Source organism: Paramacrobiotus metropolitanus, unplaced genomic scaffold, assembly GCF_019649055.1.
Source record: "Paramacrobiotus metropolitanus isolate TYO unplaced genomic scaffold, Prichtersi_v1.0 Parri_scaffold0000128, whole genome shotgun sequence".
NCBI classification, from domain to species: Eukaryota; Metazoa; Tardigrada; class Eutardigrada; order Parachela; family Macrobiotidae; genus Paramacrobiotus; species Paramacrobiotus metropolitanus.
The window spans coordinates 100,964-119,341 of NW_026570348.1; the positions used below are offsets into that span (position 1 = coordinate 100,964).

Consider the following 18,378-nt stretch of genomic DNA (forward strand, 5'->3'; position numbering starts at 1 on the left):
TTGGCGTTCGTCGTGCAATATGTGGTTCGCAACCACCGCTAGTACATCACTATTAATAATTGTAATATTTTAATAAATTTATCGTGAGTACTAATACTATGTTTTTGTACGTACAGATCTGTACTCAGCGGATTGGTTTTACGAATTCAAAAAAACCTCTCAAAAACCAACGCAAAAATTGTGTGCACGTTGCGACCGCCAAGTGGCGCAGTCAGTTTATATAGGCGTGAGCGAAACGCCTCCGCTTTTCACTACAACAACAACAACCTGGCTGATTGAATTTTAATGTTTGTTTTTTTATTTGGAAAATAGCCTCGGAATAGTCTTTTCCCTGATGTACGCTCGCGATAGTTGCAACTAACATCCATGGATTCTGTCGTAGCGAGTTTAACGAAAAACCGCCGCACCACGTTCGAGCGGATCGAGAAGTTCCTATCCAAAGATTACTTCGCGGATGTGGGTCTGCGTGCACGCATCTATCCTGCCACGCAGCCCGTTGTCAGCATTCTGCACTGGAATGCGAGCGCTGCTCGCACCCAGCGTCCTCTCGTTCCCCACCCGTCGCACGATTCTGATTCCGATGGGGACGATGACAGTGGACCGGAATGGAAGGTGCCAGTGCCTGGTCGGGATGCCTTCGCCCCGTACACCCTCGGTGAACCCTTCGGACCCACTTGGTCGACGCACTGGTATGTTGAATGTTCATTGCTGAAATCGCAGCGACGGCGTCACTGATCTTAAAGTTTCAGAGTGTAGATATTTCAGCTCTGCATTTGTATCGAAATAGTCATTTTTTGTTACCGTGCTTGAAACAATTCGCTATATTCGAGAAAAGCGTCTTACAGTATAAGCCATAGTAATCCAGGTGCTTAGAACTCTTCGAAATTTTTAATATTTTTTCAAAATTACTAAAAATTGTGTAACGAAATTCGGATCTAATGTTCAGTTTCAGTGCTGCCTTAAATTAATGATATCTTTAATGCTAATCTTGCAAACTTGATTTAATTGTTGATCTGGCAGTTCATGGTAAATAATTTTACATTAATAAATTATTCATGTTTTAGTTTCTGTCGCTGTCAATTCCAAATTTTAATTAAAAAATTTGAAATTCACGTGGCTGTGAATTTATTTACGATTCTTTCGCTATTCGTCGTGAATTGTCGTTGTATGGGTAAATTTGCGGTTGCAGGTTGCTACTGTTTTGCTTAACAAAATTCCGGAAAAAATTCTGTTCAAGAAAATGAATTTTTCAAATAAATTTTGGAGTCCTTTATCAACCGGAGGTTATGTAGGTTCATCGTGGATATCTGTATCCCGGAAGCGTGGATCGGGCGGGAAGTGCATCTCCTGTGGGATTCCGGCAGCGAGGCCATGTTATACGAAGCCGGCGGGACCGTCCCATTGCAGGCCTTTAGCGGGGGCATTGATTTCCAGATGCGCGACTGCTACGTGCTGAGCAAGCAGCTGACAGCCGGTCAGCGCCAGCGGGAATTATGGCTGGAAGTCGCGTGCAACGATCTCTTCGGAGCGGGTGCCGGTGGGATGATTAATCCACCGGATCCCGCGAAGACCTTCAGCGTCAAGAAGGCCGCGGTGGCGCTCTTCGATCGTGAAGTGTTTGATTTGTTCACGGATTTCGAAATACTGTTCGGCATGGCCAAATGTCTCCCGGAGAATAATCCGAGGAATTATCAAGCCATGTACTTGGCTAACCACATTATCAACACTTTTAAGGTATGTTCCAAATCGTTTACGAAAGTGGGAATCTGGAGATCACAGTACGAGTGTGTGAATCTGCTGAAGAAATTCGAAGGAAAGTGCACGGATAATTTATTACTGTTATTCTCTTGGCTCAATATGGAGGCGCAAATTTTGTATGTTCAAGTATCAATTGAATATTGCATTGCCGTAGTATAGTGGCTGGTGCCGAGCTGTTGTTATTCAACATATAGCACCTGCAGAAGAATTTCGAAAAGAATATTATTCTGGGGGAATCATTACTGGTAGTTTGGTAGTGCTTTTTTATGCTGTTGATGGCGAATGAGTTCAAGTCTTTATACGATTTGCATTTTGTACCAAACAGTTATTTTACTCTTTGTGTGCTTTGCTTGGTTTTGTTGACGGCTAATAGGCCCAGACGCCCAGTACTGAGACTGATGGTTAATGAATGACGATGATTTGCAAACTTTAGTATATCAGAGCAAACTCGTTTGAATAGTACACTTCCGTAGTATAGTGGCGAATTCGGGTCCCACTTCCGGTCCGAAGGTTGCAGTACAATATTCTAAGAACTAATAATCATCGCAAAGAAATTTCGACAGATGGCTTCTTTTACTAATATTTTTTACTTGGGAATCTGAGAAAGATGAGCGAGTTATTTGTTGCTGGAAGTTTATGTTTCCACGTTTTTCACTTTCCCTTACCAATTAATGACTGTCGTGCTTGAATTCGATTTATTTCATATATTTTTCAGACTGATCCGTCTGTTAAAATATCCCAGCTGCGCAAACTGACATCGGAGTTCTTCGCCCAGAAGAACGGTGACAGCCAGCATGAGATCTTCGCCTTGGGACACTGTCATATCGATTGTGCGTGGTTGTGGGCGTATGACGAGACCATCCGCAAGTGCGGCCGCAGTTGGATCACCATGATCCGCTTAATGGAGGAGTATCCGGATTTCCGGTTTGTGGCTTCCTCGGCACAGCAGTTCCGCTGGGTGAAAGACCATTATCCGGTTGTGTATGAGCAGATTAAGAAATTTGTCAAGAAAGGTCAGTTTCTTCCGGTCGGTGGCACCTGGGTGGAGATGGACGGTAATCTGCCCAGTGGAGAGTCGTTTGTCCGACAGTTCCTGTACGGACAAAAGTTCTTTCAAGAAGAATTCGGAATTAAGTAAGTAATTCTAAATTCTCCTGCACTGCGGTGCATGCAACCGAATTGTTTCTTGATGGTGACAGCTTAGTGTTTTTTGATGGATTAATAAATTAATATTCGGAAAACGCCAATTATTTTTAGGAACACCAAGTAACTACTGTATTTCTGAATTGGAAGAATTTTATAAACATTTCAAAATTAATTGTAATATTTTTTCGGAATGGTACATTCACTGGTTTCTTTATTGTACTTTGTTGCACGTTTTTAACTTGATTAGCGTTATTAAGTTTTGCTAATTCGCACATTCTTAGATGTGATACATTCTGGCTGCCAGACACATTCGGCTACTCGGCACAACTGCCACAAATCATGCGCCAGGCGGGTATCAAATATTTCCTTAGCGCTAAATTATCATGGAGCCTTGTTAACTCTTTTCCCCATCATAATTTCCTGTGGCGCGGAATTGACGGTTCGGAAGTGTTGGCACATTTCCCGCCGGGCGAAAGCTACGGGATGAATGTGACGGTGGAAGATGCCTTGAAAACCGTGGAGAAGTTAAAAGACAAGGGTCGTGTGGCGCAGAGTATGATGCTGTACGGTTACGGAGATGGCGGTGGCGGACCGACGCCGGTTATGATCGAACGAGGTTGGATCACAATTTCCGTGTGATGAAATCCGTTTTTCATTCATTAATTATTATTGTATTATAGAGCAGTTAATAATTTGGGTTTATTCAATGTTTTTAAAGCTACATGGACGTTTTAGGAAGAAGAATGAAAGACGTGGACGGTATCCCGAAAATCTCTCTGGATAAGACTGTTGCCGACTTTTTTGCCGCGATGGAGAAGGATCGGAAGAACTTGAATGTGTGGAGCGGGGAGTTGTATCTGGAGTTGCACAACGGCACCTACACGACGCAGGCAGAGCTGAAGCGGAATATTCGGATGGCGCAAAATCTCTTCCGTGATGGGGAGTTTCTCGATGCCGTGATGTACGCGTTCATTGGGATTGAACCGGTCGACCGCCGAGAACAGTGGCAGGATTTCCTGTTACAGCAGTTTCATGATGTACTTCCGGGCACTTCGATCGGGAAGGTCTTCGAAGATGCAAACAATATTCTCGGTAAATATGGGATATTGGGAAATTGTTCTTATTTTTGGGGTCATTATTCAGTTAAAATAAGCGTTTTTTTGGGATAATTATTTCAGTCAAATATTTTTACCTTTTTTACCAGTAATGGGATTTATGTTATTAATTTTATTTTTGGAAGTAACCGTACTGCAGTTTGTGGATTCTGCAGATCGCCTCTTTTTCCGAAGCGTTTTTAACGAATTTCATTTTGAATGATTTTTCCGAAATTTGACCTTTTATTTATTTGTGATACAGGTAGTCTGATTGACACGTTAAACCAGGACTGCGTCTCCGCGCTGAATTTCCTTTCGTCCAGCCAGCCGCCGTATTTCAACGCCAGCTGCGGAAATATCCACTACCGCAATCCCCAATCCGGGATTTTTGCAGTCCTTCCGCCGTATTCCATGACAAACGACATTCGCTACCTCAACACATTCCCTTACACCATCAAAATAGAGAAACTCAAAGACGACTCCATTCGCATGGAGAATCAGTTCCTCATCGTTACGATGAACCGGCTTTGTGTCATTTCGTCCATGTTGCTCAAAAAGTCACGAACGGATGTGTCGCGGGAGTGCGTGTTTCCATCCGGTCGAGCCAATGAACTGGTGCTGTTTGACGATGTGCCGCTGTACTGGGATGCTTGGGATTGCATGGATTATCATCTGGAAGCACCGGGTCGATCTGATTATCAGGTTGTTTCGTTTGAAATTGGGCAGGCTGATGTGACGAGTGTGTTCCGCGTATCGGATGCGTGTCCAGTGAGGATGCGATTATTTATGCATCCGGCTGCGCCCATCGTCCAGGTGGAATGTGATGTGGATTGGAAGGAAAGACATAAATTCCTGAAAATGCAGGTATGTAAAATCATCCACCGGGAATTAATTTTTAGTCTATTTTAAAAGTTTCCATTTAAAATACTGTAATAAGTGAATTTTAATGTTGATATGTTGTGAGTTTTTATTTATAACTTATTTGTGTAATTTTAATATTTTATCCTGTTTTGCGTTGTTTGATGATTAGGATTTATTTTCGTTTAGGTCGATGCGAACGTGACATCAGAAAACAGGAAAGCCACGTATGAAATTCAGCACGGCTGGCTGGAGCGTCCCGCGCATCGCAATACGTCCTGGGATTGGGCCAAATTCGAAGTGTGCTGTCAGCGCTGGGCGGATGTGTCCGAGTACGGTTTCGGAGTGTCGGTGATCAATTTGACCAATCAGGGATTTTCCGTCCGCAATAACACGATGTCGCTGTCGTTGTTGCGGTCGCCCAAAGCACCCGATCCCGAAGCCGACATGGGTGTGCATCCCCTAAAATACGCCATCATGCCGCATTGGTCAGTAGCTAGTTTACGTTTTGTATGAAACAGCAATTCGATCTGATTTGACTCCAGTTTATTGATTGAATTTAATCACGATCTTCATAAAACAAAACCACACCGATATCGTATTAAAAGCACACTTTTAATCGAATAGTTTGATTAGGCTCGATTCTACAGTTCTCGGTAGTTATTAAATTTTAAAATTTATTTAGTTCTGATCCATTTTAAATAGTTTATTTGTAATTCATTTAATTTTATTAGTGTTTTTTTTGTTTTGAAGGAATCTTTTACGAATTTATTTATTTTTAAGATCGTTATGTTTTTATATTGGTGCACTTGTAAATTTCGTCGTTTTTTCAAATAGAATATGTCTGATTAAGCAAATTATATCTGTAGGGGGTCGTTCCAAGAAGCTCAACTGATCCAGCACGCTTCCTCTTTGAACGATACCTGGGATCCTGCATATGAAACCCCCACCGATTCCGATCAAGCCCAACGCAGTGGTTTAGTGCGATTTTTCACCATATCCGATCCGGCAGTGATTCTGGACGCGGTAAAAACAGCGGAAAATGGTCAGTCGCGTGCCATAGTCATCAGATTATACGAAAGCTATGGCGGAAGTGCCGTAGCTGCGGTGGAAACGCTCTTTCCCGTGGAAGCGGTGCAGGAATGTGATTTACTGGAGAATTTCGTCGGCGAGAAAACGCCAGTGAAAGATAAGAAATTTGTGGTGACGCTTCGGGCTTTCGAAGTTAAAAGTTTTGTTGTGTTCTTGACGTCGACTACCCCAGGACATTGGTGATAGCTTCGGCAACTGCTTTTTCTGTCATTTTATTTTTTTATTTTGTTCCATTTGGATAACTTTTGTCTGCTAGTACTGTACCTTTTAATGCTTGAAAATTTAGAATTACCGCAACGAGGAGTACCTGAAACATATTAAGCAGGAAGCTTGCAATGGCATTGCGAAGCTTGGGCTAAAACATTACACAACGTACTTTGTTACCTCTTGTTCACTGCGAGGCACGAACCAGTAATTTTCGTAGCAGTTGCGTATTAGTCGCTTTACAGTATCAGCAGAAAAAGGTGACTTGGTAGATGAATGGCTCAATGGCAAATACTACCCGTTTACGTCTGGTATACTGTTTCAATCATATAAACAAGACCACAGCAAAGCTGCCAAGAAAAACAACATCGGGTACAAATCATTCCCGATCAGCCAATCTAAAAGCTAAAAAAACATCTTCGCTGTCTGTCATGTCACTAAATGTTCCGAGGACAGACACTGCACTTCCACGTTGTATCTCAATACTGATTCTCTGACGCAAAAACTCTCCCGAACGAGGGTTACCACTACATTCGCAAATCTTGTCTTATCTGACATGCAATATTAAGTAATAATTTTTTGTTAAAATGATCAGATGGTTAATTATAATACGAGTAATGTTTTCTGATACGAATTTTTCATCTTTTTAATTATATTTTATTTCATAAAATACTGCTAATCCTTTGACGGACGGTTCATCTTTCTTTTATCGACATTTTCAACCGAAGTTCAAAGAGTGACAGATAACAGGACAACGAACTTAATCAAAACACGCACAAAAAACATCACCCTGCCATTAAGAATTTAAAACTGCAATTTAAATCCTTTGGGCTTTGCGATCGGTTTGATCGCCGGCAACTCCACCGGTTTCTGCGCCGGGTTAATCCTGTCCAACCGCTGCACCGTTTCCGGCCACATAATCGGCCCATACTCCAGAGCATACTCATTTCCCAACTGCAGCAGACCCTTCCCGCCCTCCACATCCTCATTCCGGCAGTACATCTCCATCAGCGCATCGAACGCACACCCCGACAAATGCTTGAAATCCTTGAACTGCGTCGGGATGTCTTTGAGCAGCGTCAGCAGGCGGTACAGCAGTCCGGCATCCCGTTCGCGACGGGCCTGCTCCAGGAGGGTGGTGCACTGACCCGGAATCAGGCGTTGGACACCCGGATGCCGGGATAATAACTTATCGGCGTCAGTGAGGGCGGCGGGCGAGGGATGTTGGAACAGCGCCCTCCATAAAAATACACCCACCTGCGAACAATATTTTCTACTAAATCTAACCCATCTTTGCTTTTTACCTTTAACAGTAAGTGTTTAATAATACTGTTTACTATTTTGGAATATCTATTTTTTTAATTAACCTATTTTTTTAATTCAGAGAAAACTGAAATTCAAAGAATTATTTCCGCATTCAGAATTATTTCAGAATAATACCGGTGCAAAAATATTATTATAATAATTATTATTGTTTCAGAGTATTATTAATTCCAAATGTATTACTGTTAGGAAACTATTGCTTCCAAACTTTTAAAATATTTCAGAAGAATTTTTCATTGAGAAAATTTCGTACACCAAGAGTTCAAGAGAATATTCAATTATTACGATTTTATTTTTCTTTTGTAAGTCTTATAATAATTTCTACAAATAACACAAACCTGCAATTCCTTAAACTCCGCCGCGTAATCGACAAATTCGTTGAGGGAATCGAACTGTTCCGGACAGGGATAGGTGTTCACAGCGCGATAAATACTGAAACGGAAGAGATTAATAATCTTCCGTCGTCCGAGTGGATAATCGCGAAAAGCCGTCTTGAAGACGTCTACCGAGTCCCGAAACCGCCCGGCCATCCATAGCGCATTGCCCAGGTAGTGCTGCAGCTTCATCTGTCTCTCAAACTCCTCTTCATTATGCTCCGCCATGATTTTCTGGCAGAGTTCTACTCCTTCGACGCGTCCGTGTTGTGCGCAGGTGGAAGCGTATTTGACAAGATCCATGATTGGCAGCGCTTTCCCTTCGCGATCTGCCGTCTCCAGTTTGGACAGCATGGCGTCCGGATCAAGGTAATTTTGTGGAGAATGCCTGGATTCGGCTTTTCCCTGGATTCGTGATGAGAGGAAGGATGGCTCCGCGATGGGCTGCACAGGCGTCAAGCTCCGACTCATGCGCCGCAGACGATTGTACTCGTGTTTCATCGCGAAATCATTGCGGATTTTGTGCTTGAGATGGACGGATTTCAGATACTCGTCAATGGAGGCCGCGGCATCCGGTTTCTTCGCATCTGCAGGAACAGGAGTGCCATCCTCACGGGTACCAGACGCACCAAAGGATCGCGTAGAGAAGGTACATCGCTCGATGTCAAGCGATAGCGTTCGGCAGAAATATCGTTCGTCCCAGAAAACACACCACGATGCAAGTCGTCTAACTGTTGCGTGCATCATCACAATATGCAGACGATTTCAAGTTTAAACAGCAAAGCATGAGCTGAGCTGAACTTTCTACTCAGCTCAGAAAAACTCGGAAAAGGAAAGAGTGCATTAAAGAAGACCCATCATTGATGGGCCATCAAGCTGAAAAATTAAAAAATTTTTGATTTCGCGATTTCGTGCACGCACTGAAGCAGCTGAAACACCCGGAAATAGGCGACCGCCCACGAAAGCGCTGATAACGGGAGGTTACTTGAATAAAAATCGGAAAACCAGCTGATTCGTGGATTTTGTATGAACTCCGTTACTAGATTTATAGCATATTTACTTTTAATTCGTATTTACTTTATATCAATAAATTCGTGTCTGATTATCTTTCGAATTCTACCGCGCCTTTTGGCGGATCTATCTCTGATGTCGCCTGATGATTTTGGATTGCTGTTCTAGCGCGTAATCAGGGCAGCACAGTTGATGTCAACGCGTGATATTGGACACCATAAGGTGCCACTGAGCCAGCGTTGTGGAATTACGGTTTAATCATTAATGAGAAACATCTGAAAGCGGACGACCATTGCAAACATGTTGGACATTTACGGGCTCGTCAGCGTTCTGCCTCGTCTTCCGCTGACGATTGAGTCGTTAGCCACGTATGGTATGGCGACAGGGATTCTTTTTTGTGCTTAAGTCAATGTCTGATATGAAATTTTGCTTGACGCTTGCAACTTGTTTCGATGTTTATTGTTTCGTAGAGGACAACATCTTCGTGGGCACCCGCGAGGGGCATCTGATCATGTACAAAACGGAATTCCGTGGCACGTTTAATAAAGGTTAGCTGTACGGTTTATCGCGCAGGTCGTCTTTTCGACTTACACTTATGATATTTTTCGATACTTTGGCAATTTAATTGTTTTCTCGTCATAGATGGCATCGAAGAGGCGGAGATATCACTGGTGAAATCAAGCAAGAATTTCTCTAAGAAGCCCATTTCCCAGGTAGGTAACTGATGAATATTGTTCTTTAGTGCCCTCACCATAAAGGGGGCATTTTCTAGTTTGTACCATTTACATCTGCGGTAATTAAGTGTTGACAACTTTTTCATGATTTTTATTTTGATATATGAAAATAAATTTTATCTTTGATTTTTATCTATTTGTTTATTGTTTTATCTATTTTTGTTTATTTATTTGTTTTTATCTATTGATTTACTTATTGACTCTGATTACTCCTTTTTTTATATTTATCTGTTTTGCATACTTTATTTATTTCGGTTTCTTTTAATTATTTTAATTAATAATTTTTTAAGATAACTTATTTTGGTGTTTTCCCACTGTCTTGGTTGCAGTTGGCGGTGATTCCGGAGTTTCACATGCTGGTGTGTTTATCCGACAACATTGTGAGCATTCACGATCTGGGCTCGACCGAATCGGGCAGTTTCCCGGTGCTGGACACGTTGAGCAAGACAAAAGGCGCCACTCTCTTCACGTTGTGCACCGTACGGGATCCCGAGTCCAAATTCAACACCAAAGTGACCATGTGTGTGGTTGTTCGCCAACGATTGCTGGTACGCTACTTGTTTAAAATAAATCGTAAATTTTCTGGGGAAAAATAATTTTTCTTGATGTAAAACTACCCGGTTGCTCTGCCAGCCAACTTTGTTCAAAGCCATATCTATATGATAATGATTTTCGTTATTTTATTTTTCGTTGTGGAAAAAATAGCTGTTTTATGTTTTACTTTGCCGGTTTTGAATCTTTAGCGTTTTTTCCGTTTCTTGCTTAGATTGATGTGTTTAGTACAGTGATTTTTTGTCTGATATACATTTATTTTTTAGGTGTATTACTTGAAGTCTTCGTACGAGAAAAAATTCGAGGAAGTGCAGGTTGGTTATCTTGCGCTTTTCATTTGCCGAAATTCCGCTAATATGTTGCATTTTGCAGACCGGTGTTAAATTAAGTGTGCCAGATACACCGAAATGTGTGGTGTGGGTCAACGATGTGTTATACGTGAACGTTGCCGGAGAATATCAACGAATGAGGGTACGTTTTATTTGTACCTTTCTGCTTCTGTGGATGATAAAGTCTGTGTGAATTTTCGCATGCTTATCGTACAGTATTCCACCAGATTCGCAAACTGTCTTTCTAGTTGAACGGCGATTACGACAAACTCTTCCCCATCGATAAGAACCAGGAGCCCAAGATCTTGCCGCTGCCGGACGGGCGTATCGCTTTCGGTTACGATAACCGCTGCGTGTTTGCCACGCCCGACGGGAACATTAGCCGCGAGACGCTGACGTGGTCCGGTGTGCCCAACCAGATCGCGCAGGATGCCCCGTTCCTCTTTGCCCTCTTCCCCAATTATGTGGAGATCCGTCCGTACGAACCAGCCGGCAAGGGCGACGAGGCCATGCAGCGGATCGAGATTGCCAAGGCCAAATGGGCCTGTGAATCGCACACCAAGGGAATCACGTATATTGCGTCGCCCACGGCGATCTGGGCGCTGAAGAGCGCCACGTCGGTGCAGCTGATTGATCGGCTGCTGAATGCCAAACAGTTTGAATTAGCGGAAAATATTGCGGTAAACAATTAGAAAAAATTAGAAAATTCTAGTTCTGCTTTTTTGTTGCTTACCTTACAGTAACTGGATTTATCAGTTTACTTTGGATTTTCGTACGTACAGTTGTATATACACTTTTTTCGGCATGTTATTGTGCTGTTATTTTTTGGTTTGCAGAAATACTCGACAGTGGGCGAATCCATCAAGACGGAATGGTTTCAGCGGATTCGAAATATTTATGCGTTCCAGCTGTTTTGTGATCATGAATTTCGCAGATCGTTCGGTCTGTACTCTGAACTGGGCACGGAGCCACCGTTTGTAATCGGTTTACTGCCGGACTTCCTTCCCACGGTCAGAGAAACCATGGTGTATCCCAGTAAATTGCCCGAACTAACCGGCTCGTCGCTGGAGAAAGCCACATTTGCGCTCATCGAATATCTAACCGAGGTAATTTTATTAGACAGGAATGTGACGAAAACAGGACTGGGAAAGGGAATCGATCACAGATTTTCCGATTTACAGTAGATACTGCATATTGTTTGTTTTACCGGTTAAGTACAAGTATACTATAATCACTTGAAAGTGTGTAATGTTAATAATTTGAACAAATTACACTTTGTTTAACGAAATTCTGTAATAATCTGATTTTTGTTGAACCTCTTAATTTTCTGCAGTTTAATCAACTTGAGTTTTGCCCTGTTGCACTGTAATACCGTTTGATTTTCTGTGTAACTTTTGTGTTTGGGTGTACAGTGGCGACAGAAATTGAGTCTGGAAAGCAGCCGTCGCAATGGTGAACGCACTGAAGAAGAAATCGCCAAATCGGACGCATTAATGCAGATTGTAGATACATCGCTACTCAAGTGCTACTTGGTAACGAACCGCTTCCTGGTCAGCACGCTGCTGCGCCTGCCCGATAACCACTGCAACTTTGAGGAAAGCGAGCGTTGCTTGAAGAAAGCCGACCGTCTGGATGAGCTGATCATTTTGTACAAAAGCAAGAAATGCCACAAGAAAGGTCAGTTGTCAGTCTTGTATGGATACCTGCTTCCGGGTGTTTACGTACTTAACGGACTGTTTTTTTCGAACAGCGTTGGAGTTTTTAAAAGGCCAGATGGATCTGCCGAAATCGACCTTAGCTGGCCATTTGAAAATGGCGCAGTATCTGGGAGAAATCGCCAAAGATGAACTGGATTTGGTGTTCCAGTATGCGCGCTACGTTATCCGAGCAAAACCCATTGATGGTCTAAAGGTGAGTTCCGTGTTCCTTGTACATTACCGCAAAGCGGTACTAGAATTGTTTGAATATGTGTGTTGTTACTTGTTTGTGTTAATTCTCGTGCATTACTAATTTTGATTAAATTTTTTGTTCTCAAAACACAATGACTATTTCTTGTAAATCGCTGCAGTTTTGCATAATTTTTGTTGTTGTAATACAGTACTCGTATGCATTCTATATGTGAAACGAACTGGATGTTTGATAGTAACTTGTAAGCTGGTTCATTTTTCATAACTGCGACCATTAAAGTTATTACAGTTAATTTATTGAAACAGTGACGGTGATAGGCATTTGACGTCGTGTTTTTTGACAGATTTTCACGGATGAGAATTTTGACTGCATCGACATTCCGCGCGATCGAGTGTTTGAATTCCTGAATCGGAATGCGCCGGACCTCGTGGTGCCATATTTGGAGCACATTATCAATGTGTGGAACGATGAGACGGATGCGTTCCATACTGCACTGGCAGAAGCCTACCTCAAGCGCGTGGGGCTGATTAAAGATAACGCTGACGCGGTGGCCATCTCGGAGTTGCGGAAGACGTTGCAGGGTTTCTTGGCCGCTTCCGAGAACTACACACCGGCGGTCTGCTGGCACATGTCCCGCTAAAGTGTAAGGCTTGAGCAGTGGTATTATAGGACAAACGGCACGGCTTTCTTAAGAACCTGTAGTGTACAAATACGTAGAAGTAGTGTAAAGCTCCGGCATATTAATGGTAAATTTTGCTAAATGAATTTTTCATTTTATATTGAAAGAGTTTATGTGGGTATTTTACGTGATACCTTTTTTATTATTTTGACACTTTTTTATATTTGTCTTGTATAATGTTTCGATAATTTGTTTTAAAGACAGTTCACGCAAAAATGTGTGCAGTGCATACGTTAGCATCCTAGTAGCGATTCACGTTTTGGTTTATGCCGGTGACGATCAGCTTTGGATAAATCGGAGCTTTGTCTTCTTCCAGGCATGTTCGAAGAACGCGCGCTGATTTTGGGACGCATGGGTCGGTTTGAGCAGGCTCTCGGACTGTATGTTCATGTGCTGAAGGATGACGACAAAGCCGAAAAGTGAGTATTCCTTTTACAGCATTGGCGTCGTTACGCTGTGGAGCAACCTTTAGGTTGTTCGTAGAGTTTATTGACGTTTCCATTCGGCTGTGCATTTGTGTTAACGACTTGCATCATTGTAGGTTCTGTGAGCAGTTTTACGATCCAAAGAACATCGACGCCTCTCAAGTATATTATCTTCTATTTAAAACCTACGTCAAACCACCGGAACCCAGTACACTGGGCGTTCTCCTGAATGATCCGCCCTCCACGGAACGGAAGCTGGACGAAGCTTTCCGCATCCTCCGCCGGCACAGCAGCCGCATCGACTACGCCAAGGGCATGGAGCTGGTGCCGAAGACGGTGTCCGTGGCGGAATTGTCGGATTTTCTCATCACGGCGCTGCAGGTGCTGACAGCCCGTCGCCGCCAGGTGGAACTGATGAAGAGTCTGCATTACGCGGAGTATCTGCAGATGCAGTACCGGCGTATTGCCTGGGAGGGGGAGATGTTCACGCTGAGTGAGGATGATACGTGTGAGATCTGCCGGAAGCGCATTGGCAGAAATACGTAAGACAAAATCAAAATTTATGGATGTTATTAATTATCTTAGCTGAAAAGAACATTTGATTATTTTTAATTAATATGTTTTTTAACAGGGCTTTCACCAAACTCCTTATACAAATACATTACGCTTGGTGGATTCCCAGACGTTATATAGACCCAGTCACGGGTTTCAATGCGAAATATGTTTGCATCCATCTTGTCTGTGATTTTATTATTTTACCGAACCATTTTGTCAAGTTTTGCATGCTACGTTGTATGAGAGATGCTTTTTTACTACTGTTCTGGAAATTTTTTTGGGTTTCGCGCAGCTGAAGTACCGGTTCACCAGACGTATCACAATCATATGATCACAATCAATCACAATTAATTAAGCAATGTGAATAATTATTAATATAATTGTTTATTGATAGTACCTGCGACCGCGTAAGACGTATGTATCTCTGTACTGTGCAGCACCGGGAAAATATAACACATGTCTAAATTTTTGCAAACTGAAGCAGGTGATTTAAATTATTATTTCTGGATTATATATTCGAGACTTTCCCAACTTAATTTAGCCATATCTGCACATATTGTTCCAAGCTCCGTTTTCTTTCCCTTTTGTCTTAAAAAAACGACAGCAACGCGGATGATAATTTTTCGCGTTGGGAAACAATTGCACGGAGAAGTGGATTCACAAAATTTATCACGTGGACAAATCACCAAACTTGGTAGTCTAAGGGTTGAGAAAAACATTGAGAAAAACATCAGAGTACATAAAATAAAATATGCTTAACAATCTGACAGTAAGCCAATAAAGCAGATCCTTTGCGCGAGTTACAGCGAAAAAAACATCTAAATAATTACACTGAATAAAATCAAAAGGAAGACCAGCGTCAGCCACACATCGTTACCGAATCAATACGTAGTCTAAGTAGATCCAATTTTCACCCTTCGAATTCTCGTTCGAAAAATTCTGGCGGACTATTGCTGGTTCTGCAGGGAACTACTCTGCATCTTGCTCGTGCCTCTCCCGGTAATAACGAATCCAAAGTCCTCTCAACTCCAGAAAAAACTCGCCAAGGGGAAAGGCAAACACTCGCGACGATCCATCTGGATACCGGATATCCAGGGAGAATTCCACAGCATCTTTAATGTTTTTTTCGTCAGCACGGTGTTGAAAAATCAGATGCATATCGAAGACTCTTAGGATATCTTTGGCTGTCATTTTTTCCACATTGCGATCATACACCTCTTCACCGCTGACTAGATAATATTTGGTCTTGCCTCTACCCACCGGCACGCCTTCATGCGCGGGTTTACAGCTGTCCGCGTGCGTCGGCGGTTTCGTCCGTGGGTTTGCAACTCTCCGGAAAACAAATAAACTGGCCCAAAACGGCCCTGTCTTACCGGGCGGGTAATAAGCCACCTTCATGGCCAGACAGTACTGGAACTGGGTCGTCGGTCCCAACAAATTAGCCGATTCAATGAATAAATGCGTCAGTCTCTCGTGCGTAAAAGCAACTTCAAAGACAATTACATCCGGATTTTTCTTTTCGTACTCCTTAGTCACCAGTCCGGAAAAACGAACAATCTTCTCGCTCTTCCGGGGGATAACTACACCGCATCCCAACCTATCCACAACATTTGCAATTTTGCCTTCTGTTAGAGAAACGAAATCTTTGCTCTTGGCGCGGAGGTTCTCCATGACGATGTCCATCAGCTGACCAATGGCGCCACCGTGGACATCCGTAGCGTGAACCACTGCGTAAACCCATTGCATATGAACCAGCAGTCGGCAGGGCCCGTCGTACTCGTCCGCGTAATAAATCCAATCGGCGGCGTCGTAATCACTGTGCAGCCCAACGGCGAACTGGACATCCGGTTCGAAGGCATGGGCGTTAACCAGTGACGCTACTTGATCGAGATCACGGATGAGAGCCGGTTTACTGATCAGTTCTACCAACGGAAACACAGACATAACTATGAGCAAGCGTACAAAATTACAACATACAACAAGAAACAACTAAACGGGCTCTTTCATCACAGTCAAAGCTCCGGCGCAGCCGATATTACCGCTGTGCGAACGCACACACCTACCCCGCAATTCCACAGATTCTGCATCGAATTCTTTAATCAAATGCTGCACCGTAGAAATCATCACATCCAGCACTGACAAAAACTTCCACATTGTATCCTGCAACACGTCAGGGATATCATCATAGGCCACATTGTAGGATGTTATGAAATATAACCGTCCGGCATATATACTCACTTTGCCATGTGTTTCCATCAACAGCAGGCCACCCAGCGGAGTCAGGGCGCTTTTCAGGGCAGATTGCGACTGCACGGGAACAGCGTGCTGCAGGAGACAACTCAGTCCGCCAGTTACATCCAGAACAATTCCTCGGTCAGCATCCAGGCAGGCGTGCAGCGCGTACAGCGCACTGTCCGACAGCTCCCCGGGGCAGCCAGCGTCGCTGACAGCACCTTCAGACGGGAGCGCCGCTCCATCAGTACAGGCAGGCACGCCGATGCCAGATGCAGGCGCTGGCGCGGGGAGAGGTCGACGGCCGCGTCGCACAAACGGGCCAGTTCATGGCGCACATGCTCGTACCTTCCTCGCATCAGTGCAGCGATCACCTCTTCGACGAGGAACGAGTGGGTGTTGTCGTCCGCAGTGTCCGCTGCAACAGACAACCAAAACAGTTACCACGCGATAGCATTCGTGCGTCTGTATCCCACTAACCGTTTGATGCTGGCAAGGTAAGACTGCTGCGGAAGACTCGCATTTTCTACAAACGGACATGTACGAACCACAGCGAATCAGACCAACAAGAAAACGGAGGGCTACCTCAACGATCTCGGCCAAATCGTCCAGGAAAGAACGTACTGCCGGAGTAACCGTCACCGACATGGCTCGGATAGAGTGACGCTGGGGAGTGGATACAGCAGGAAGGCGGGTCCTCACGAGGCCCCGACTGCCCCAGGATGGGGAAAGAAAACAGCCGTGTCGCGCACCAGCTCCAGCGGCAAGCTTTGCTGCCTGGGCTTGTCGCATCAGATTTCGGCTAAGAGTGGATGCCATGACCTGAAACGACAATAATTACATTGTACGAGTACGACTCGTAATTATAATGATACCTTCACCATCCTGAGCCAGCAAGCTGCAAGACGAAATTCCCGAGCAAACGGGACTGCCTGATGGTCATTTCATTCCTTAACTAAGATCTTAATAATAATAATTCGCCGTATTAATAACTGGTCATACTGATAATTACGCTAATTACGGAAGTTTTTTAACAGTTACTGTAAATAATACAAACCTGCGATTCCTTGAACTCCGCGGCGTAGTCAACAAATTCGTTGAGAAAATCGAGTTCTTCCGGACAAGGATAGGTGTTTACAGCGCGATAAATACTGAAACGGAAGAGATTAATGATCTTCGGTCGCCCGAGTGGATAATCACGAAAAACGTTCTGGAAGACGTCCACCGAGTCCCGAAATCGCCCGGCCATCCATAGCGCACTGCCCAGGTAGTGCTGCAGCTTCATCTGTTTCTCAAACTCCTCTTCATTATGCTCCGCCATGATTTTCTGGCAGAGTTCTACTCCTTCAACGCGTCCGTGTTGTGCGCAGGTGGAAGCGTATTTGACAAGATCCATGATTGGCAGCGCTTTCCCTTCGCGATCTGCCGTCTCCAGTTTGGACAGCATGGCGTCCGGATCAAGGTAATTTTGTGGAGAATGCCTGGATTCGGCTTTTCCCTGGATTCGTGATGAGAGGAAGGATGGCTCCGCGATGGGCTGCACAGGCGTCAAGCTCCGACTCATGCGCCGCAGACGATTGTACTCGTGTTTCATCGCGAAATCATTGCGGATTTTGTGCTTGAGATGGACGGATTTCAGATACTCGTCAATGGAGGCCGCGGCATCCGGTTTCTTCGCATCTGCAGGAACAGGAGTGCCATCCTCACGGGTACCAGACGCACCAAAGGATCGCGTAGAGAAGGTACATCGCTCGATGTCAAGCGATAGCGTTCGGCAGAAATATCGTTCGTCCCAGAAAACACACCACGATGCAAGTCGTCTAACTGTTGCGTGCATCATCACAATATGCAGACGATTTCAAGTTTAAACAGCAACGCATGAGTTGAACTTTCACCCAAGCTCAGAAAATCTCGGAAAAGGGAAGAGTGCATTAGAGAAGACCCAGTAAGGCTGAGTAAGCTGAAAACTGGCACTGAAAAAAGAAAAATTTAAAAAAGAATTGATTTCGTAATTTCGTGAGCAAAATTGTCAGTGCAGGCTTTGCATCAAATCAAATACCCGGAAATAGGCGACCGCCCACGAAAGCGCTGATAACGGGAGGTT

At 43.8% G+C, this 18,378-nt stretch overlaps 4 protein-coding genes across 4 annotated transcripts; 2 read left to right on the forward strand and 2 right to left on the reverse strand.

Moving 5' to 3' along the window:
* Positions 1–275: 275 nt before the first annotated feature.
* LOC129598713 (alpha-mannosidase 2C1-like) lies at positions 276–6,341 on the forward strand. The gene is made up of 8 exons (XM_055496741.1): positions 276–689; positions 1,293–1,734; positions 2,474–2,892; positions 3,186–3,520; positions 3,640–3,996; positions 4,261–4,862; positions 5,046–5,344; positions 5,726–6,341. Exons 1-8 carry the CDS (start codon positions 367–369, stop codon positions 6,129–6,131), a joined length of 3,183 nt encoding a protein of 1,060 aa, XP_055352716.1. The 5' UTR covers positions 276–366; the 3' UTR covers positions 6,132–6,341.
* Positions 6,342–6,784: 443 nt separating this feature from the next.
* LOC129598745 (uncharacterized) lies at positions 6,785–8,740 on the reverse strand. The gene is made up of 2 exons (XM_055496783.1): positions 7,814–8,740; positions 6,785–7,409 (listed from the first exon to the last, which is right to left on the reverse strand). Exons 1-2 carry the CDS (start codon positions 8,594–8,596, stop codon positions 6,957–6,959), a joined length of 1,236 nt encoding a protein of 411 aa, XP_055352758.1. The 5' UTR covers positions 8,597–8,740; the 3' UTR covers positions 6,785–6,956.
* Positions 8,741–8,894: 154 nt separating this feature from the next.
* LOC129598709 (vam6/Vps39-like protein) lies at positions 8,895–14,407 on the forward strand. Its single transcript, XM_055496738.1, is given in 15 exon segments — positions 8,895–9,233; positions 9,331–9,408; positions 9,503–9,573; positions 9,924–10,142; positions 10,413–10,460; positions 10,519–10,617; positions 10,724–11,155; positions 11,312–11,581; positions 11,888–12,152; positions 12,226–12,386; positions 12,727–12,997; positions 13,000–13,026; positions 13,379–13,481; positions 13,604–14,029; positions 14,119–14,407. Coding segments are annotated over 15 exon segments (2,763 nt in total). The 5' UTR covers positions 8,895–9,160; the 3' UTR covers positions 14,339–14,407.
* Positions 14,408–16,105: 1,698 nt separating this feature from the next.
* LOC129598712 (uncharacterized) lies at positions 16,106–18,304 on the reverse strand. Its single transcript, XM_055496740.1, has 5 exons — positions 17,332–18,304; positions 16,860–17,096; positions 16,755–16,800; positions 16,281–16,692; positions 16,106–16,202 (listed from the first exon to the last, which is right to left on the reverse strand). The coding sequence occupies exons 1-4, from the start codon at positions 18,112–18,114 to the stop codon at positions 16,394–16,396; spliced, it is 1,365 nt and encodes a 454-aa protein (XP_055352715.1). The 5' UTR covers positions 18,115–18,304; the 3' UTR covers positions 16,106–16,202; positions 16,281–16,393.
* Positions 18,305–18,378: the final 74 nt, after the last annotated feature.